The sequence below is a fragment of the Scyliorhinus torazame genome, chromosome 12 (genome assembly GCF_047496885.1).
Source record: "Scyliorhinus torazame isolate Kashiwa2021f chromosome 12, sScyTor2.1, whole genome shotgun sequence".
Lineage (NCBI taxonomy): Eukaryota > Metazoa > Chordata > Chondrichthyes > Carcharhiniformes > Scyliorhinidae > Scyliorhinus > Scyliorhinus torazame.
The window spans coordinates 205,242,450-205,265,985 of NC_092718.1; the positions used below are offsets into that span (position 1 = coordinate 205,242,450).

Below are 23,536 nucleotides of genomic sequence, written 5' to 3' on the forward strand. Positions count from 1 at the left end.
GTCCTGAAATACCAACTTTATTGGAGTAGTGACACGGGCAGTTGTTTCTCTCACACACCTGCAAAGTGTTGCTTTTATTATAGCAAGGTAGCCCAAGCATGCACGCACACCAGAATATAAACAATTTCACAATCACTGACCTCCAATTCCAAAACATCCATCACCAGGGTCCATGCTGTGTGGACTCTGCCAAACTGAATAGCAGTGTTGTTGCAGGACTGGAATCAAAGGCAAGTTTCATTTCTCATTAACAAACACAATACCCCGCTAATAAGCTGCACAATTCCAGGAAGGGCATCTTGACCAGTGATGTAAAAGCATCGGTATGGTGCAAGACACTAACAATGGATTTCGTTTTTAAAAATCCATGAGGAAGGAAAAAAAACACAGCAGTTTTGTATGCATTTTAATAGTCTTTACCAATTGGTACATTAAGATTTTAATATGCAGAAAACATGAATAAATCTTGTTTTACACAGTTTGATAGCAACAAATCTTACTGTAAAACACACAGCAGTATATACATTCCTTAACTGATTGCTTGTACTGTGTCAATAGCTCAATTATCTTCTCAGTCCTGGTACTTATAATTGCACCCTTTGCTTCTGCTTGTAAAATTACTTCTTGCCATAGTGTCAGTGATGAGTACAACGTCTACTTGGAGGTTCACTACTGGTCTTCAGGAACACCTTAGGAACACTTGAGGGAAAAGGCAGGACTAGAAAGCAGCCAATCACATGATACAGTGGAAATGGCAAAGGTCAATTAACAGCCAGTAAATAGCTGACAAAACAGAGTCTGAAGGGTTAAAAATGGCTCCAGTGGGAATGGCCATTTCAGAAGAGTTTGAACCAGGCAATTCACAAAAAAAGAGGAAAAGGCAAATAGGAGAAGACAGTAGACTGGGCTTGATGAGTCTATAACCAAGCTTTCAAAACTACAGTGCTCCATAGCCCCTTACACTTGCTAGCTACTAGGTTTGTTTAGTGCCTTGGACATAGCATTGGTCACACTATACACGCACTGAAGAAAGCAGGACGGTTTTTGTTGTTTTAAAGTGCAAGATGCTATACAAGTTTTCTTTTCAACTTCAACGAAGGCCAAATCGTACTAGATGGTTTCAACCAATATATATTGAGGCGGTTATATTAAAGTCACCCACGATTTGGAATGGGGCACATAGGTAGTTAAGGGCTCATTTCTGGAATGTGTAATTGGTTTAAAAATTATTTGGGTTCATGCGTTTCATTTAGCAAGTGAATATACAGGTTACTCCATTTAAGAGCAGTTTCCTCATTAAAACAATTGTTTCCTATGTACACATTTTTGGATTAAAAAATGGAAAGGCAAAAGCAATTTTGGTCAAGACAGCGAATTTTATTATTTGAAAAATTCTACATGCTCCTAAAAGGAATGAACTGTATTCCACATGTAAGCAGACTATAAAGATGTTAGATTGGTGCGAAAGTGAACATGAGTGGAGCTCTTTTAGGCCTCAAGATAAATCACTTGTTCAGAAAATATTTTTTTCAACACTGAAGCTAAAATAGTTGCAAACACTTCAAAGCTGAGCTATCACAGCTACTGTTTCAATTTCCTTACAGCACCACAAGCTTTAATACCGTACCACTGAATCATAATTATTGATACTTGTGCTAGCATTCTGGAGTTGCAGAGTATCCAACAGGAGTGCCATTGTCAGTTCAATGATGTGAATTTTGACAGAAAAGTGCTTTTAACAAAAATTACCAGCAAAAAACTCCCCACTGAAATATGACTGGATGTTTCTGACTAACACAGCCACAGTGCCATAAGCTGCCTGTACTTCACTTGGTTGTTCGGACTTTGCTTTCATTGTAAGGCTTCATGCGAGGCAGTCACCATAATAAGCATTTACTGCTTATTACAGGTGCATGCAAGAGCATATTCTGAGTTCTGAAAGCAGGAAAATTGCTTCTGAATTAAGTTTGAAATCTTGGGAGCATTGTGCAAATTGACATTAGTGTATTTTTCAGTAAGGGAAGGAAAAGAAAAATGGAAGCTTATTTAATAACCTGACTTTGTGTTAACAGTTACAGGCACCTTTGTTACAATATTTAATCTGGAGTGCAAGCACATCAAATATAACTGCCAAAGTTGAAATCCATTTGCCAGAAGAAATACCAGTAAGCAAATTTTATGTTTAGACATGAAATGCCACATTTCAACTTGCTAAATGTCTACGATGAGGCTTTATGTGGAATATGTAGAATAACCTGAGCTGCATTAGAAGGGATGGAAGTACTGAGAAATAGAATTTTTGGCATGTCAACTTCTGTAGGTATTGTAAGAGTATCTTTTGCAGGCAATTGCTTCTGTCCAAATCACCAGGTTTCAGACTTTTTTGAAACCAATTTCTGTTCCAGGCAGCACCATTTATATTAGGTACGGAAACACTAAACCAGTAGCAGACAGGATTCTAGTTATCAAACACTTGCAGTTAGTTGCTTGTCAAAGGCTTTGCATTCAAATTGCTACTAAAGGATGATTTCTTTGGCTGCACCAATGTATTGTCGATTTTAGGAAAGAACAGGTCACAAATGTAAGTTCAATATAAAAGCATAAATATACGAAACAAACAGTGCAGCTCACTGTCAAGGCCAACTTCATTAGAATTTTGATTGGCAACTGGCAACTTAACCCTCTGCAGTTATAAATTACAATTCTACATTCATTACTCAAGTTTAAAATATTACACGTGATGCACTGCATGTAATTTACAGCAGCTACTGTGGATTACCCACTAACGAGCACATTGTTCTTTCCAGAATTGATGTTCTGTTTACAGATTCCCAACACTGGAATTATCTGGCTGTTTTACTGTTACTGCTATTGAACTACAGAAGTTATAATGGCAGGCAGCCACAGAATTCACAAAACATTCACTCTCCAGAATGAACAAGAAATTGCATTGATTGGAGACGACAAAGCAGAACTTGATGCAATTCCTAGTGCTGATGTGACATTTTAAGTTGCACTTTATTCCTCCTTCGACACTGGTTCCTTCATAAGCTATACATTATTTTTCTCCCAAGTGAAAAGTTTTCAACCAAAGGCATTTTCTATACGTACCAAGGAGAGAGAATGGGGGCAGGGCGACAGGGAGAGAAAGGGGTGTGCGCGCTGTGGGCTATGTGCAGAAAGGATCAGAGAAATCAAAAATGTTTGAAATGTTTCCAAAATAATTTCAAGAATAATCTATAAACTGGATGACTGGCTTAAAGATTTAAAAATGTATGGTGCACATTTCACTGCAAAATAAAAAGCAAAGGACTTTTTAATGATTCATTATTCCAAAGCACCATTTGAACTGATACATACCACGAATAGCCTTCAACAAAGCATATTTTACAATATTGTCCTAGTTATGATTATTTTAATATTTCAAGTCGTAATATCCTTCATAAGTGGCTCCTGCTTCAAGCAGGGTGCGCTGACCAGATTAGGCACAAGGTTTTCATATGTTTTAAATAAAAGAACAGCTATTAAAACAAATGGCACTAGATGCCACAAAATTGTTCAGTATGTTTTTCTAGACATTTACAAAAAATGTTCAGTTTAAAATGACTGGGTATCTTAGTTAAAAGTGTTGCATATTTAGTGGATTTTTCATGGTATGAGTAATTGCCACTAAAATCTTTCTAAAACATATGAACACAATGTGTCTATGGGAAAAAGTTAGTCATTAGAAGCTTCAACTTTATTTTGAAAGTAGGCTAAGTATTCACTTAAATTTTCAGTTTTACGGTTAATGTACTGTCCACCCATAACTAACTAGCTAACAGCGTGCACTAAAACAGATTTATCAATGCTCAGATGCAGTACTGTTTGAAGTGCTTTTAATCCTTGGATAGTACACATGCCAGACAGTACTTTTGGATTCTCAGTATAGTTACAATGCAACCATAAAGCAGTTATCATCTTGCAGGGGTCAAATGTTTTTTTTCAGCAGTCACTTGTTGGGCCTTGCATTTGATCATTGCTACTGCATTTCAAGGTTGGGGAGTGCGACATGTAGGCTTAAAAAGATAAATAGTCTCATTTATTACACATCATGAAAGCCAACTTCAAGCTGCAATTATCGGTGAATGTTAATCACAACCCAACTGGGAGATCTAACAATGGTCCTCAGAATTCACCCATTGCAACGTAGTTCACTGGATTCTTAGTTGTAACCATTTATAAGGGGCTCACAGATAGGGTAGATAATTTATGGACAACACCGACACACTCCTCAAATGAACCCTAGTACCACACAAAGTGATTTAAGGATTGCAGAATCAACACATTGTTTGTGCTTTAGACTACAATGGCGATGAAAATAAAGACCATTTCTGATAACTGTTGGTATAATTTCAGTCATATTCAGTGTCCTAATTATCTAATCAACTTCTGCTTTCCAGGTCTAATATGACCAATGCTAGCCCTTGTTCCTTACCTATGGTACTTCTAGACAACGTATGTAATTTACAGTATACAATTCGGATTCACCATGCATGAATACTTTTGTGTAACATTTAATAGCTCAATCTACATCCAGAATAATTTACATGAAAGGACAATAGTTATTAAACAGAGCTTGATGGGTAACCATGGTAACTGAGTGCATCCGGAGGGGTGGGGTTTTGGGTTGTTCGGAAAGGGAAAGAAGGGGAAGGAGAAAAAAAACCAGAAGATCATTTCCATCAGCGGCACTCCCAGACCTTTACAGTTTGATCTACGCTTCCAGTGACAACAAATGGACCCGTCTTGTGGAAATCTGTGGAAGAAAATTAGGATTAAAAATGAGTCACAAAAAAGTTAGTTCAGTTTTTCATTGATATCTAAACTATTCAAAAGACACCTTCCAAATGAAGCTGACCAACTGAAGGACAAGATGTCAAACGCATATTTCTTAATACATGAAATATAGCTGAAGGTCCAAGGGCGACAACATTGGACAATACAAGGGTCGAGCAGAATATAACAGATGAGATAAAGAGATGTAATGATTAGGTTATGCCAGCTAGAACAGGAGTTCAATCATTTTGAAATATTGGGAAAGAATGACAGTAATAAAAGATTCAATGGGTCTTAAGTTCAACTGCAGTGTGGAGAATGCAAGTGCAGCATTACAGATTTGGAACTCAGGAGGGAAAAAAGGTTAGAGGAATAACAACTACGAAACACCGGCAATGATGTCCTGGGACTGAGATAATTGACCTCCAACAACCACAACCAACTTTCTTTGTGATCGATCTTACTCTAACCAATGGAGAGTTTGTTCCTCTACCATGCCAACACCGCCTAATCTCCTTGATGCCAGTTTTGCTGCATCTCCTTGATGCTACACTTGGTCAAAGGCTGCCTAGATATCAAAGGCAGTCACTCTCACCTCACCTCACCTCCGGAATTCAGTAATTTTGCCCATGTTTCAACCAAGATTGTAATGAGCTCAGGTGCTTAGAGGCTCTCACGGAACCTAAACTGAACATCTGCAAGCAGATTATTGCTGAACTAGTGCCTCCTGATAGCACTGTTGATGACCCTTTCCATCACCATGCTGATGATTGAGAGTAGACAGATAGGGAGGTAATTGTCTGGGTTGGATTTGTCCTGCTTTTTGTAGACAGGACATACCTCGGCAACTTTCCACACCGCCAGTTAGATGCCAGTTTTGCAGCTGTTCTGGTACTGCTCGGCTAGGGTTGTAGTTAGTTTGGGGGCACAGTCTTCAGTACTATTATCATAATATTGTCACGGCCGATTGCCTTTGCAGTATCCAGTGCTTTCAGCCTTTTCTTGACATCATGAGGAAATTGGCTGAAGAATGCTAACTATGATGTGGGGTCCTCAGGAAAAGACAGATATGGATGATTTACATAGCACTTCAGGCCAAAGGCAGTTATAAATTATTCAGCCTTGTCCTTTGCACTGATGAAATAGGCTCCCTTATTATTGAAGATGGGGATATTTGTGGAGCATACTCCCCCTTTTAGTTGTTTTACTGTCCACAACTACCACTCACGATTGGATGTGGGTGGACTGGAGATATTAGATCTGATCTGCTGGTTGTGGAATTGCTAAGCTGTTTATTGCATGCTTACTAATGCAAGTAGTTTGTGAGAAAAAAATCATTCCAGGTGGCAGGACAGGTGGAGAGGGCCGTTAATAAAACATACAGTATACTGGGCTGTATTCATAGGGGGCATAGAGTACATGAGCATCGTGGTTATGCTGAACTTATGTAAGACACTAATTAGACCCAAGCTGGAGTACAGTGTACAGTTCTGGGCACCGATTATAGGGCGATTGGGAACGCACTGGGGAAAGTGCAGAAGAGGTTTACAAGAATGGTTCCAGGGATGAGAAACTTCAGTTATGAGGATAGGTTGGAACTGTTTTCTTTGGAGAGGCTGGGATTGTTCTCCTTGGAGAGAGGAAGGCTAAGAGGAAATTTGATAGAGGCATTCAAAATCATGAGGAAACTGTTCCCACTGGCAAAAGGATCAAGAAAGATTTAAAGAAGCAAACATGGGAGAGAAAAAAAACTTTTTCACACGAGTGGAATGCGCTCCCTGGAAGTTTGGTGGAAGCAGGTTCAATCAAGGTATTCAAGAGGGAACTGTTTCTACTCATATAATCATCCAATATGCAGGGGTATGGAGAAAAGGGAGGAGAATGGCACTAAGTCATTGCTCATTTGGAGAATTGGTGCAGACATGGGCCAAATGGCCTTCTTCTGTGCTGTAACAATTCTGTAGATTGATGGGTAAGGTAGCGTGGGGGATATGTCAGGCCACGAGGTTAAATATTGTGGTTGAATACAATAGCATGGTGGTTAGCGCTGTTGCTTCACAGCGCCAGGGTCCCAGGTTCAATTGCCGTCTCGACTCACTGTCTGTGCAGAGCCTGCAAGTTCTCCTCGTGTCTGCGCATGTTTCCTCCAGGTTCTCTGGTTTCCTCCTACAAGTCCTGAAAGATGTGTTTGTTAGGTGAATTGGACATCCTGAATTCTCCCTCCGTGTATCCGAACAGGCGCCGGAATGTGGCGACTAGGAGATTTTCACAGTAACTTCATTGCAGTATTAATGTAAGCCTACTTGTGACACTAATAAAGATTATTCTGTTGCTGATGGATGCCCAGTTTTGAGTTGTTATATCTAATCAAAATATATACCTTTTAGCAAAGTGGCAGTGCCACACAACACAATGGTGGGCACATCCTCAATGTGAAAATCTGCAAAGCCTGTCTACAGTTTAATCAACTGAATTACATCAATTACTCTGCAGGCTTAAACAAATATTAAACCGTTAGAAATGTGACAATATATAACAACTTTTTTGGCCTAGAGTGCAAAGTGTATTTATGGAAGTGCCATTGAGCACAGAGTCCATATCAGCACTCTGTTGAGCAAACCAGTCAGCCTCATTCCGCACTCTATTCCTGCAGCCCTGCAACTTTATTTCCCAAGTGGACCATCCAAATTCCTTTTGAAACCATTGGCAATCTTTGCTTTCACCATCTTTGTGGGCAGTGTGTTTCTGGGGCTCTCTTTTGGGTAGATAGGAGTTTTAATAAGAGTACAACCTCTCAAACCTACTTTGTTATTCAATAAAATCAAGATTGGTATGTACTTAACTAATGTTACCATTTTTGCTCCATATTCCTTGAAACACTTGCATCAATAACCTTAGCTCTGAAAGCTCTCCAGTTGTCCTCACATTCAGAGTTATTCAGGGACAAATGCTAGATTTCTACTACCCATTGCTTGAAAAAGTGTTGGCTGATTTTGCTCCTGAATGCCGCACATCTGGTTTTAAGATGTCTCCTTGTTCCAGATCGCCACAATAGGAGGAAATAATTTCTTAAAATCTACCAAAACAAATCCCTTTAAGAACCTGCATTTAAATAGCATCTTTAAATTAGTAAAACATCCCAATGCCCTTAACTGATAAGATGATTTTCAGACAGGTGACCAAAATCTCAAAAATCTGGGGTTTTAAGTAGTATCTTAAAGAAGGAACGTGAGTTTGAGAGATGGAGAAGCACATGGTGGAGACTACACAGCATTGGAACTAGACAACTAAATCCAGGACTACGATTGGTGAAACAATGAAAATCAGGGACATAAAGAATTGAAGTAGTGCAGAAATCTTTGAGGGTGGAAGAGTTTTAAAAAAATACTTAGACATCTGAGTTCAAGTGTCACTGGTGATTTTATGATATACCCCTTCCAGTACAGAACTCCGAAATCTCTGTTCCTCGAGAATTACTGAACACTTAGAAAATAATCCATTTTGATATATTTAGGTCCAATCGGCACAATTTTTCCCACTCCTTTATCTGGGTTCCTTTGTAAGTGCCTCCTCTCATTTTTACTATTAACTGTGCTCCTGACTTAGGGTCAGCTACAAACATGAATGTGAATTTGTAGAATCAGTTAAATCATTAATAAATATGGTGAAACATTCAGACTCAAGAACAAATCCTTGGCCACATCACTCATTATATCCCACCTTTATTCCCATTGCTATGGATCTAATCTAATCTGCAGTGTGTTGCAAAAGCCAAGGTTGTAAATCTGAAGATTAAAAAAAAAATACTGCAGATGTTGGAATCTGAAGCAGAAAATGCTGGACAATCTCAGCAGGTCTGACAGCATCTGTGAAGAGAGAACGGAGCTAATGTTTTGAGTCTGGATGACTCATTGTCAAAGCTAGAGAGAACTGGAAATAGGATGAGATTTATAGTGTGTGTGTGTGTGTGTGTGTGTGTGTGGCGTGCCCAGAGGGCAGTGGGGTTGGATAGATTATGGCCCGGGATAGCTAGAGATTGACAAAGATGTTGTGGACAAAAAGACAAAGGAAATGTAAATGATGACAATAATGATTAAGGCAGCTGATAGTGGCACATTAAGAGGTCAGAATGTGTTAATGGCAGAGCATGGATAAGCAGTGTGTCAAAGGACAACTTGGAACAGAGAATCGTTGACCCAGGTGGTTTGGGGAGACAATGGTGAGAGAAAAACAGACCGATAGAAGAAACAAAACTAAATTGATCTAAACAAAAATGAGGTGAAGGTGGAGAAGAGAATTCACAGTCTTTAGTTGTTGAACTCAATGTTAAATCTGGAAGGGTGTAACGTGCCTAATAGTTTGCATTGGACTTCACTGGAACATTGCAGCAGGCCAAGTCATGTCATCTTTGTCAATCTACACCTATCGCTGGCCCTCTATATATCCAGCCTCACTGCTCAAAGCAGCCCCCTCCCCACTCCAAAACAGTATAAATCTCATCCTGTTTCCAGTTCTCCAGCCTTGACAAAGTCATCCAGACTCAAAACGTTAGCTTTGTTCTCTCTCCACAGATACCATCAGACCTGAGATTATGCAGCATTTTCTGTTTTTGTTATAAATCTGAAGACCCTGCCCTGGGTCACTGCTCGTGACAGTTCACACATTCTCCCAGTGTTTACATGGGTCTCACCCCCACAACCCAAATAATTGTGCAAGCTAGGTGGATTGGCCACGCTAAATTGCCCCTTAATTGGGAAAAAATTAGGACTGAGTACTCCAAATTTAAATAAATTTGAACACAAGTTTTGAGTCATTGGTTTTCTGCAGTACAAGGCTTGTGTCGTAAAGAATTCTGACCTGGAAGGGCAAGGGAATCCCTTACTTAGAAATATTGACTAAATCTGAAGAATTGGTTCATAATGCTAACAATTAAATTTGCACTGGCAAAACCACAAGACATGAAGTGCCTGCTGTGCTATTTATTTTAATTTTAAATGCTATTAGTCATTATTGTTGAATTTACCGACTCTCCATAAAGCTAGATATATATCTAAAATCATAATTCAACATTTCATAGTTTCTATTGTTTAGTTCTTTCACGTGATGTGGATCGCGCTGCAAAGCGAGCGTTTGTTGTCCATCAATAATTGACCTTAACCCGAGTGGCTTAGACTATGGCAGAGGGCAGTTAAAAGTTAACTGCATTAACGTATGGAGGCAGCTTCATGCAAGGGCACCAGTTTGGGGGTGTTGGTAACTGCGCCTCTGCCGTTCCCGCCGGCATGATACTCCACCAATCCCGTGGTGGTGGCAGCCCTGAGAGTCTGGGGGCAATGGAGGAGACATGTGAGAGTAAAGGGAGCAGCGGTCTGGTCCCCAATCTGTAATAATCACCGGTTTGCCCGGGAAGTATGGATGGGGGGTTCCGGATATGGTGGAGAGCAGGGATCGAGAGGATGGGGGATATGTTTATAGAAGGGAGATTTCAGAGTGAGGGCGCTGGAGGAGAAGTTTGGGTTGGCGAGGGGAAACAAATCCAGGTATCTGCAGGTGTGGGACTTCCTACGTAAACAGGTGTCAACCTTCCCGCTCCTACCGCGAAAGGGGGATTCAGGACAGGGTAGTTTCCAGAGGGTGGGTAGGAGAAGGGAGTGTCTCGGACATCTACAAGGAACTTATGGGGTCAGAGGAGACGCAGACCGAGGAGCTGAAGCGCAAGTGGGAGGAGGAGCTGGGAGGAGAGGTAGAGGATGGTCTATGGGCGGACGCGTTGAGTAGAGTCAACGCATCGGCAACATGTGCCAGGCTCAGCCTGATACAATTTAAGGTCGTTCACATGACAGTGGCCTGGATGAGAAGATTCTTTGGGGTGGAAGACAGGTGTGCAAAATGTGCGGGAGGACCAGCGAACCATGTCCACATGTTCTGGGCATGTCCGAAGTTTAGGGTATTTTGGTAAAGGTTTGCAGATGTCATGTCTACGGTGTTAAAAACAAGGGTGGCGCTGAGTCCAGAGGTGGTGATTTTCAGGGTGTCGGAAGACCCAGGAATGCAGGAGGAGAAAGAGGCAGACGTTCTGGCCTTTGGTTCCCTGGTAGCCCGGAGACGCATACTATTAGCTTGGAGGGACTCAAAGCCCCCGAAGTCGGAGACCTGGCTATTGGACATGGCTAGTGTTCGCTGTTTGGAGAAAATCAAGTTCACCTTGAGAGGGTCACTGTTAGGGTTCGCCCGGAGGTGGCAACCGTTCGTCGACTTCTTTGCGGAAAATTAATCGTCAGCAGAAGGGGGGGGGGGGGTAGCTTAGCTTGGAGTAGGGGATTAATAAAGGTGGAACCTGTAAGGGAAGGAGATGGCTTTTGCACTATGTTTATAGTTTCATGTACATTGTTTATTGTGTTGTTGTCATAATCCCAAAAAAAACCCTCAATAAAATGTTTATTAAAAAAAAAGTTAACTACATTGCTGTGGTTCTAGAGTCACATGCAGGTCAGACCAGGCAAGGACGGAGGTTCCCTTCCTGAAGAACATCAGTGAACTAGGTGGGTATTTACCACAATCAATGAGAGCCGCTATTACGGAGACAAGCTTTTAATTCTAGATTTTAATAATTGATTACTTGAATTTAAATTATGTCAGCTGCCATTGCGAGATTTAAACTCCTGTCTTCACAACATTAGCCTGGGCCTATGGATTACTAATGCAATGATATAACCACTACACCATCTCCCCATAACTGTGAAGGGGCTATTGTAATAAACAAATGCATCTGTAATTACTGATGAGCAGACAGTGATATGTAATTAAAGCAATGAATGAGAGGCAGGGTTAGGCGAGTACATATTCAGAATGCAGATTTCAGCAAAATTTAGCATATGCAACAATGTTACTAAAATTGCTCATCAAGTTCTATTATGAAGTTAGTGTAAAATCAAGATACAAGTTTATAAATCTACATAAGAAAAATAGGCATCAAATCTCAATATATTTAAACAGCAGCTCACATAAAGGACAGGGAAATATCAGGTAGAATTCCACTCCTGATGGCAATCTAGTGACCTCCGTGTGCTTCAGTGGACATCACATGTGACTAAGGTGATGCATCCCATAATTAAATAGCCCAAGATTCATGTATATATAATAAATAACTACTTGGTCAAAGTAATCAAATTGTGCCTCACTGAGGAGACTTGCATTAGAGAAGGTGAATAGGGCCCTGGATCCAGCAAGCTATATGACAATTTGCATGGCACTCCACTTGTAAGCCCTTGCCAGATCAACAAGCCACCCGTTGCTTTCTCTGGTTCGTCAAATTTTCAATTCAACTCAAGACTTGCTTCTTATCCCTTGTAATCCTATCTTGTGGATAAATAGTGTTTGCAGTACAATAGAGAGCCGTACTGAAATTGAAAACTGTATAGCATCCATATAATTATCATAAACAAAGTCAGTAAGTTTGTGAAGCGAGACCACACAAATCCTTGTTAATTCTCATGACCAAATCTAACTAGGTATTTCATTCTCCCCTCTGTCAGAATGCCATACATTATAAGAGATATTAGTTTTCTGCATCAACCCTGACCAAGGGCAGGCGGCACAACGGTGCAGTGGTTAGCACTGCTTCCTCACGGCGCTGAGGATCCGGGTTCGACCCCGGGTCACTGTACATGTGGAGTTGCATATTCTCCCGTGTCTGCATGGGTCTCACCCCCACAACCCAAAAAGATGTGCCGGGTAGTTGAATTGACCACGCTAAATTGCCCTTAATTGGAAAGAAAGAATTGGGTACTTTAAATTTATAACAGAAAAGAAAAAAAATAACTGACCATTTTAAACTGATAATTTATTATCTACTTTTGTATTCCATGTACTATTTCAATTCCTGATCATTCCATTCAGATATCGACAAAGCTGGAAAAACTTTGCCAAGACAATCATATGGGCCTAGCACCTGACTCTTTCTTTAACTTCTTCAGCCCATCAGTCACCAGCTTATTTAAAACTGATATTTAACTTAGTACTTCTTTCTCCCCCAGCTCGGTACAACTTCAACTGGGTGCACTAGGGAAGGGATCCATGGTCAGTTTAGCATATCAGAAACAAAATCATTCAGTATGCTTGTTATCCCTTGGTTAATGTCTATCAAGTCGCTGGGATCTTTCAGCTACACGAGTTACTAGTTCTATTATCTGCAAAGAAACATGAGAGGAAGGCTGTCTACTATTGCTAAATTCAGAGAGGATAAGAACACGTCATTTGAAATTATCAATTTTGAAGGCTGTCTTTATAAAGTAACCACTTCTATGTGAACTAGTACAGAGTCTGTACCAATAAACGATTTAGATTAGAAACATTTTCACAAATTTAACCAATCTAAACTGAAATGCAAAGTACCATCCTTCCGAATTATGACAAACTATTATAACCATACATACCAAGAGAGGTTACAAAGTGTTCATGTGCATTCAGGGTCTTCATGCACCGTTTGTTCTTATAGTCCCACACTCTAATAGTTTTGTCATCAGCACAACTCACAATAAACTTTCCTCCAGGATGAAAGAGGATACCACGTACCCAGTTATCATGGCCAACCTAAATTTAACAGAACACATCATTAGGGAGTTCGCCGCTTTGATGTCAAAATGTTCCTCAGACCATGTTTCTCAAAGAAAAATTGTGTTTACATAATATTAAGAATTTTTTTTTTTTAAAGAATACCTAATTCATTTTTTCAATTAAGGGGCAATTTAGCGTGTTCAATCCACCTACCTTGCACATATTTGGCTTGTGGGGGCGAAACCCATGCAAACACGGGGAGAATGTGCAAACTCCACACGGAGAGTGACCCAGAGCCGGGATCGAATCTGGGACCTTGGCACCGAGAGACTGCAGTGCTACCACTGCGCCACCGTGCTGCCCTCGTGTTTTACATAATAAACTTGGTTTTCTACCTTTTGCAAATTGGAAACATTTGCCCTTTAACCTCAGGTAGTATGGGCCATTGACTTACATAGTCACAAGCAGTGCAATTTAACATCATGGAGCACATTTTACAGCTTCGAAAATTCAACTTGCTTTCTGAGGTACTATGAATAGCTCCAAGGTGCAGCTAATTGCTTAAATGGAGAAAAGCTATCCCATTCTTCCTTACTACAAGCTCTTTAAAAAAATTAGAAGTATTTACTTCAAAGGTGCAGGTAGCATAAAATGAACCAAGTAGTGAAAACTCAAGTTCTGGTGAAAAGGCAGTAACTATGTTTTTTGATGCTTGAAATGTGTTCAAGCAACAACACGCTGTTTCAGTTTCAAATAAAATGTTTACAGCCCTGAACGAGAGGAATCTTTAAATCTACAGGGTGGGCATAGCATTCACATGAGAACATCTTGGATTCTAATTCGGTAATTTCTACTTGGCGCTCCCAAAGGTGTTGTGCTTTGGAGGAACTCAAAGCCACAGTAACTTTGAGCTTCCACAGTTCTATGGTAGTAAATGGTCTCATCAAGAAAACCCATCAGCCCAAATGGAAGAATTAGAAATACAATTACAATATCATAAGGGCTCAAAGCAATTAATGGAAAGCATTTTTTGGCCATCATACTCTACAAGAACAATGGAAGTAGCATCTGTTCTGAATTTACTGGCAATGATGTAGGTAACAAATTCAGAACTTGCAGCACTGCATTTGGTTAAAAAATGGTTACTGTTTAATATGCAGTTGCCATTATGCTGTTATGACTGGGTGAGTGCTGGTGGGCTATTTGACAATTATGAGAGAGAAGAAAAATTAAAGCCAAACTGATGTGAACTCACTAGCTGATCACATACTTGCCACTTTAAGAGATCAATACAAGCAAAATCCCAACAAACTGCTCCGTTTTCCTAGCTCAGCAGTAATGGCCACTTCTATTATATTCAAACAAAAACATAAAACACTGGACAATCTCAGCAGGTCTGACAGCATCGGTGAGGGAGAAGGGAGCCAACATTCCGAGTCTGGATGACGCTTTGATCTATTATACTCAAGTTGGGGTCAAACCCTGGGCTTTCTCAGTCCATGTGTTACAGTGCATTCATTGACCAACTGAGCCATTGACGAACGAACTGACCAAGACTACTGAAACTCTTATGAACTATCGCCAATATGTATTTCAACTTGTAACATACTCACCAGTGTCATAAGGCACATTCCAATGCTAATATCCCACATCTTAATAGTCTTGTCTCTGGATCCTGACAGCAGGAAAGGTCCAGGTTTGCCACTCTTTTTAGCCTGGAAGGAACAGAAATTGCAAAGTGCATATTAAAGCATACTACTGAAAGAGGTACGATTTTTGACAATTGTTTGAAAAAATATTAGCTATTTGCATTTGGTTTAATTTTCCAGATTACAATAATTACATGCGGAACTATTAATTTGGAAACAAGTCACAATTGGATAGTTACTGACAAATGTTACTAAGCAGTGGTCCACGTGATACCGCAGATATCAGCCACAATACACCCAACAATAAACAATAATCAGTAACAAATATGTCAATCCCCATATCAATAACAACGATCCCATCCTCCCACCAAACCCCCAACGTTAGCCTGCATGTTCACACAAACAATTGACAAAAAGGAATTAGGGATCACCCATAGTCGCCATTAACACACACAGCCCCACCTCCCACCCACCCGCCCCAACTAATGTTCGATGTTATCCAGTTCTTGAAAGTGCATAATGAATAATGCCCATCAATTGGAGAACCCCTCCATCCTTCCCCTCAGTTCAAACTTAACCTTCTTAAGAGTCAAGAATTCCAACAGGTCCCCCCGCCATGCCAGGGCACAGGGTGGAGAGGTTGCTCTCCAACCTATCAGGATCTGCCTTCGGGCAATCAACGAGGCGAAGGCTACAACATCTGCCTCCGCACCAGTTTCCAACCCTGGCTGGTCCGACACCCCGAATATGGCCTCCTGGGGACCCGGGTCCAGTTTCACGTGCACCACTTTAGAAATTACCCTAAAAACCTCCTTCCAGTAATCCTCTAGCTTTGGACAGGACCAAAATACTAGTGCCCCCCCCCCCCCCCCCCCCCCCGCAACGTTCACATGCATCTTCTACACCTTCAAAGAATCGACTCATCCTCACCCTCGTGAGGTGTGGTCTGTATACCACCTTCAGCTGTATCAGCCCCAACCTCACGTACGAGGTGGAGGCATTCACGCTCCGGAGCACCTCACACCAGAACCCCTCCTCCATATCCTCTCCCAACTCTTCCTCCCACTTTGCTTTGATCCCTTCCAGTGGTGCCTTCTCCTCTTCCAAACTTGCTCCGTAAACCGCTGACACTACCCCCTTCTCCAGCTCCCCCCCGTCGTCAGCATCTCCTCCAGCAATGTGGAGGCCGGCTCCACTGGGAAGCTCTGTATCTCCTTTCTGGCAAAATCTCGTACCTGCATGTGTCTAAACATTTCCCCCTGCTCCAGCCCATACTTCCCTTCCAGCTCCTTCAGTCCTGTAAACCGACCCCTAAGAAACAAATCTTTTAGTGTCTTAATCTCCTTCTCCCATTTCCACCCCCCTGGCTCAAATCTGTGGTTCCCCCGTATCAGCATTTCCCTTGACCCTGCCCCCAACCCCACGTGTTGCCGAAACTGCCTCCAAATTCTCAATGAAGCTATTATTACCGGACTCCCCGAGTATTTCCCCAGGGCCATCGGGAGTGGCGCTGCTGCTAGTGCTTTCAACCCTGACCCCCTGCACAAACTCTCCTCCATTCTGACCCTTGGGAATCAACCCCTCTGGACCCAGCTCTGCACCATCTCCACATTCGCCACCCAGTAGTAATACATCAGGTTCGGAAGACCCAAACCCCCTGCCTGCCTTCCCCTCTGTAGCAGCACCTTTCTAACTCTGGCCACCTTCCCTCCCCATATGAACGAAGTAATCATTCCCTCAATCTCTCTGAAAAAAGCCTATGGTAGAAAAATCAGCAGGCATCGAAAAATAAACAAAAACCGCGGCAACACGGTCATTTTAACCGCCTGTACCCGACCCGCTAGAACATTGATAGTTAAAATATAAATTGATGCTGACATTTGGATGAGACATTAAACTGAAGTCCCATCTGCCAGCTTGGGTGCATGTAAAGATCCCATGACACTAATTCAAAGACAGCAGAGGGGTTATCATCAAAATCTTGACAAAAGTTACCCCTCAATCAACATCACATAGCATGATTACATTGCTGTTTGTGGAGTTTGCTGGGGCTGTCACAACTTGGTGGCTAAGTTTCCTGCATTATAACAGTGACTACAATTCAAAAGTGCCTATGACTGTAAAGTTCTTTGAGATGCCAGGTGGTGGTGAAAAACATTAGCTGAATGTACATCTTTCTTTATCCAGTTCTGGGACATCGTTCATTATACATATTTAGATATCGCCTTCTACATGGAAAGACATCTCAAAACAGCTGGGTTTTCTCAAAGCTTGATCAAAAGGCTGGGTTTTAAGCAGGGAAGAGCAGGGGATGGAGAGCTCAAGAAGTTTAATGAGGAATATGCAAACGATGGGACCCTAGCGACGTCTGGAGCCTGAATTGGTTTGGAGAGGAGGTGGCATAGACCTTTTTTTTTTAATATAAAGCATTTTAAAATAAATTCAGAGTACCCAATTCTTTTTTCCAATTAAGGGGCAATTTAGCGTGGCCAATCCACCTACCCTGCACATCTTTGGGTTGTGGGGCTGTAACCCACGCAAACAAGGGGAGAACTCCACACTGACGACAGTGACCCAGAGTCAAACATGGGACCTCGGCGACGTGAGGCTGCAGTGCGACCCACTGCGCCACCGTGTGGGGGGGTGGGGGGGGGGGGGGGGGAAGAGAATGTAGCACAGACCTGTATGAGGTTATGCAGATAGGATCAGGGCCATTTAACCACATGCATGAGACAGGACATGATGAGGATTGCCTGGATAATCTTAATATGGGTCAGCAAGGACAGGCATGGGTGAGAAAGAATTGGAGTGATACAGGTTACTGGATGTTTGGTTGGGTTGAAACTAGAGGATTGGAGTTTGGAGAGGAGAGTATTGCAGAAACAAAGTCTGCAGGGATAAGAGACATGAAACTGAGCATCAGTTCAGACATGCGGGGTTTGTGATGGATGGCTGAGGGTTTCCAGAATTTTCTATTTAAGATTTGCAGCATCTGCTTTAATTGTGCCCAGTCATTGCAATGGAGAAGATACAGGGTTGGAAGTTCATTTGATTCAACCCTGTGGCCTGCGAGGTGGAGTTGGTGTCAGAGGTCAAAGACAAAGTCTTCAGTCTTTGTGATGTTCAGTTGGAGGAAGTTACAACTCATCCAGGATTGGATGTCAGGCAAGCAGTTTGATAGCACATAAGGAGTGGAGGAGTAAAAACGAGTAGAGGTGGATCTGAGAACCAGTGGTGGCAGAAAATAAATATACCCATTAAAAGAAAAGCTCATACATGCATCTAAATCACAAGTTTAAATGGGATTTATAAAACTAAAAAGTTTAGTTGCCTTCGGTGGCTTATCAGAAAGTCACTTTGGGGAATCAAATACTTCAATGTAAATATTTGATGCAAAAAACACTACCCAATGCAACAGTTTGTAAGAAAGGTTGGTTTAGACCCTCAGGCAATTACAAGTGCTGACTGTCACTTGGCATACTGATTATAAACATTGACTTTATGAAGCAAATGCAGTAGCATCCAATGCAATACTTACCACAGATATTAGTTTAATTAGTATAGTTTATGTCATTAGGTTAAACGTTGAATTTAGGTGGGGACTAACGAGAGAACACTAACATTTTTTGTGCACAGTCTTACTGTCATGTGCGTACTCCCTCGCTTTTTAAAAATGCAGTACACATGATCTGAACCAATCTCTCAGTAATTAAAAGGATCTAACATAACTGCGTGTTTGCCATTTCTACCCGTACCTATTCACTGAAGTACGTATTAATCTTGTTTAATGTCTGTATAATTTAATTCTCTCGACTTCCATCATCTGACAGGGGGGTTTGAGAGGGCACCATTTTAACAGAAATAATTGCAAGCTTGGTAATTGAGTGCTAATATTGGATTATATTACAATGAACCCATACCAGCAATAAGGGCTAGGAACAAAAACCACAAGACATTCACAGGATCCTTTCCAATACATATTTGCAATTTCTTCATATACTCTTCCATATGCTCACTTTCTCGAAATTCTGCATATGGGGACTTCTACGTGTAACTTTATGTGGTCCTTCTAGTTTTCTAGGTTATGTTTGCTTTTATCCACCCTATCACAATTTTTAAACAGAACTTTCAATCACTATTTCTGAAGCTTTGCCAGTTATATTAGCAACATGATACACTTTTGTCACAATGAGAAGGTGCTGCACTACATACTGTTGCGAACCGTGTGGGATGTGTGTCCCATGCATGGCTTGGTCTGGGTGTATAAAATAATTACGTTGAAGTGGTTTTATTTCTTCTAACTCTTTCAAACTAACTATTATCGTAACACTGGCACAACCGTCTGAAGTTAGCGATCTAAATCACTTTGTTGGATACTATTGCTTATGAGCATAGAAATATAGAAAATAGGAGGACACCATTCGGCCGATCAAGCCTACTTGCCCATTCATTATAATGGCTGATCAACTTAATCCCACTTTCCCCCCATATCGTTTGATCCAGTTTTCCACAAGTCTTATATCTATCTGCTTCTTGAAAACATGCAATGTTTTGGCCTCAACTACTTCTTGTGGTAATAATTTCCACAGACTGACCACTCTCTGAGTGAAGAAATTTCTCCCCATCTGTCCTAAATGGTCTATCGCGTATCCACAGACTGTGGCCCCTGGATCTGGACACACTCACCATCAGGAACATTCTTTCTGCATCTACCCTGTCTAATCCTGTTAGAATTTTTTAGGTTACTGAGATTCTCCCTCATTCTTCTGAACTCCAGTGAGCACAATCCTAACTGATTCAATCTCTCCTCGTATGCCAGTCCCGCCACCCCAGTAATCACATCAGTCCCGCCACCCCAGTAATCACATCAATCCCGCCACCCCAGTAATCACATCAATCCCGCCACCCCAGTAATCACATCAGTCCCGCCACCCCAGTAATCACATCAATCCCGCCACCCCAGTAATCACATCAGTCCCGCCACCCCAGTAATCACATCAATCCCGCCACCCCAGTAATCACATCAATCCCGCCACCCCAGTAATCACATCAATCCCGCCACCCCAGTAATCACATCAATCCCGCCACCCCAGGAATCAGTCTGGTAAGCATTTGCTCTCGGAAAAGAATATCCTTCCTCAGATAAGGAGGCCAAACCTTCAGACAATATTCCAGCTACGGCCTCATCAAGGCCCTGTACAATTGCAGCAAGACATCCCTGTTCCTGTACTCGAGTCGTCACTATGAAGGCCAACATATCTTTACCGCCTGCTGTAGCTGCATGCTTACCTTCAGTGACTGGTGTACCCAGGTCTTGTTGCACATTCCCCTCTCCTAATTTATGACCATTGAGATAATAGTCTGGCATCTCGTTTTTGCCACCAAAGTGGATAACCTCGCATTTCTCCAAATTACACTGCACCTGCCATTCATTTGCCCACTCACTCAACTTGTCCAAATCACACTGAAGGATCTCTGCATCCTCCTCACAGCTACCTTCCCACCCAACTTGATGTCATCTGCAAATATTAAATTTTTCCCCCTCCTCTACATCATTTATATATATTGTGAATAGCTGGGGTCCTAGACTGATCCCTGCAGTACCCCACTGGTCACTGCCTGCCAATTTGAAAAAGACCCATTAATTCCTACTCTTTGTTTCCCATCTGCCAACCAGTTTTCTATCCATCGCAATACACTACCCCTAATCCCATGCGCTTTAATTATACACACTGATCTCTTATGCAGGACTTTGTCAGAAGCCTTCAGAAAGTCCAGATATACCACATCCACTGGCTCTCCCTCGTCAACTTTATTAGTTACATCCTTGAAGAATTCCAGTAGATTTGTCAAGCATGATTTCCCCATTATAAATCTATGCTGGCTATCCGATCCGGCAACTATTTTCTAAGTGCTCTGTCATAAAACCTTGGATAATGGATTGTAGAATTTTCCTCACTACTGCCATCAAGCTTACTGGTCTATAATTGCCTGTTTTCTTCCTACGTTCCTTTTTAAATAGTGCAGTTACATTAGCTACCCTCCAATCTGCAGGAACTGCTCCAGAGTCTGTAGAGTCCTGGAAGATGACCACCAATGCATCCACTATTTCTGGAGCTACTTCCTTGAGGACTCTGGGATGTAGATCAGGCCCTGGGGATTTATCAGCGTTCAATTCTATCAATTTCCCCAACACCATTTATCTACTAATATTGATCTCCTTTAGTTCCTCCCTCACACTAAACCCTGCGTTCCCTGACATTTCTGCTATATGATTTGTGTCCTCATTTGTGAAGACAGAACCAAAGTATGTGTTTAGTTGCTCAGCCATTTCTTTGTCCCCTATTTACATTCTCCTGTTTCTGACTATAAGTGACTTATAGTCAGTAGCGCAGTGGGTTGCTTCACAGCTCCAGGGTTGATTCCCGGCTTGGATCACTGTCTGTGCAGAGTCTTCATATTCTCCCTGCGTCTGTGTGGGTTTCCTTCGGGTGCTACGGTTTCCTCGCACAAGTCCCAAAAGACGCGCTGTTAGGTGAATTGGATATTCTAAATTCTCCCACTTGTGTACCCGAACTGGCACCGGAATATGGCGACTAGGGGCTTTTCACAGTAACTTCATTGCAGTGTTAATGTAAACCTACTTGTGATAATAAAGAATAATTATTACTTACATTTGCAGTTAACTTATGGATATATATGTGAAGTTAATTCAAAAACTATGGCATGCATTTTGTGGTTAGCGGAGAAGTGACAATGCTCACGCTAACCTCACAGAAAGCTGCCCACAAAGGTCTACAGATCTCTGTGGAGTACATTTCCCCTCTTTTTTTAAATTTAATTTAATTTACTTATTTTATTAAGGGGCAATTTAGCGTGGCCAATCCACCTACCCTGCACATCTTTGGGTTGGGTTGTGGGGGCGAAACCCACACAAACACAGGGAGAATGTGCAAACTCTACGCGGACAGTGATCCAGAATCGAACCAGGGACCTCGGCGCCGTGAGGCAGCAGTGCTAACCACTGCGCCACTGTGCTGCCAGATTTCCCCTCTCTTGACTTCAGTTTGAATCTGATGGGGGGATCTCCAGAGAAACAGCAAGTGATGTCTTAAAGCAAGGTCTGCAATGAATCATAATTCAAATATTCATAGATTGCAAACCAGGACGTAAAATGCACTGAACCTTTATCTCTAAAATGTTAATCAAAAGTTAACAAAATAAAGGACTGGAATAAGAACAGGATTGAAGAAGCATTGTTAAAATATGTATCAATGGAGAAATTTGGTATTCTACAAATAAAAGGATTAGCTCATCAGGAACTGAGGCTATAGATGAACAATTCTAAACTTTGAATGCTGGTAAAAAGCTGGTTACCCCATGGTAACTTTTTCAAGAGTTTTACACCAAGTCTAATAGTACAAAAGGGCAAATTTTCATTAGCTCTACATTGCAGTTTGAGTGAACACAGCGAGGAAGCAGAGAACCACTGACTACGCTTCTTGATTTCCACATTATACTGCACATATACAGGCTCCAGGGATTGCTGCTGGTCTCGGAGAAGATAGCCACCCAAAAATCCAGGGCAAAAGCAAAAGTCCACATTCCTTGAAACCTCAGATGGCCTAGGGAGTTGCAATGAAATAAAAGGAAGGTTCTTTAGAACAATTACTTTTTTGTACCAAGAAATGTCAGCCTCATGGGTGGATGTGTGGCACAAGAAAACAGAAACAACATCAAATCACTGCTCTAGTCCAACTTCTACGGAATCTTCCAACAATGTTTTACAATCTAGATACAATTCACTTTGCCTTTTAGTAATTCAGCATTGATATGTATATACTTGACGCCAAAGGTTAGATGCTTCTATTAAATTGACCACTGCCAAGGATATGCTCGTATAATTCTCAGAAATTGGCATTCTACTTTGCTATACTGATACCATAGATATTGCTTGAGGAAACTGGTTATTGGCTGCACTGGTTCAGTTCCTTAACAGTTCTTTTTTAAAATAAATTTTAGCGTACCCAATTATTTCTTTTCCCAATTAAGGGGCAATTTAGCATGGCCAATCCACCTAACCTGCACATCTTTGGGTTGTGGGGTGAAACCCATGCAGACACGGGGAGAATGTGCAAACTCCACACGGACAGTGACCCAGGGTTGAACCCAGGTCCTCAGCGCCGTAGTCCCAGGTCCTTAACATTTCTAAGGTGGGCCATGAGTTCATCAACATCTGCATTGTGGCACAACTAGCGAACTCTGGGCTGTGATGACTTGTTGCGTATTGAACTGTTTTATGTAAGAACAGCTTAAGATCCAGAAGTATTATTTTTGAAAAGTCCTAAACCAATTTTTCCTATAGTACGATTATGTTCACCAGGGAATTAAAATAAAATGTGACTAGTGGTTGCACTGGCTCAGCAGAATTGTTGAGAGACTGTTATAACAAACTTTACGCTGGTTCACAAAGCCATTTGTATGAATTTCAAAAAACAGGCTTTAAAGCAAAC

General features: G+C 41.5%; 1 protein-coding gene across 1 annotated transcript in view; it reads right to left on the reverse strand.

Moving 5' to 3' along the window:
* Positions 1 to 393: 393 nt before the first annotated feature.
* The window catches only part of LOC140386904 (lissencephaly-1 homolog), a 134,484-nt gene continuing 111,341 nt past the window's right edge, over positions 394 to 23,536 (reverse strand). The window contains exons 9-11 of the mRNA XM_072469757.1: positions 14,988 to 15,089; positions 13,254 to 13,410; positions 394 to 4,798 (exon numbers count right to left, since the gene is read on the reverse strand). Of these exons, the coding sequence (XP_072325858.1) occupies positions 4,725 to 4,798; positions 13,254 to 13,410; positions 14,988 to 15,089 (333 nt within the window). The 3' untranslated portion in view covers positions 394 to 4,724. The remainder of the gene's footprint in view (positions 4,799 to 13,253; positions 13,411 to 14,987; positions 15,090 to 23,536) is intronic.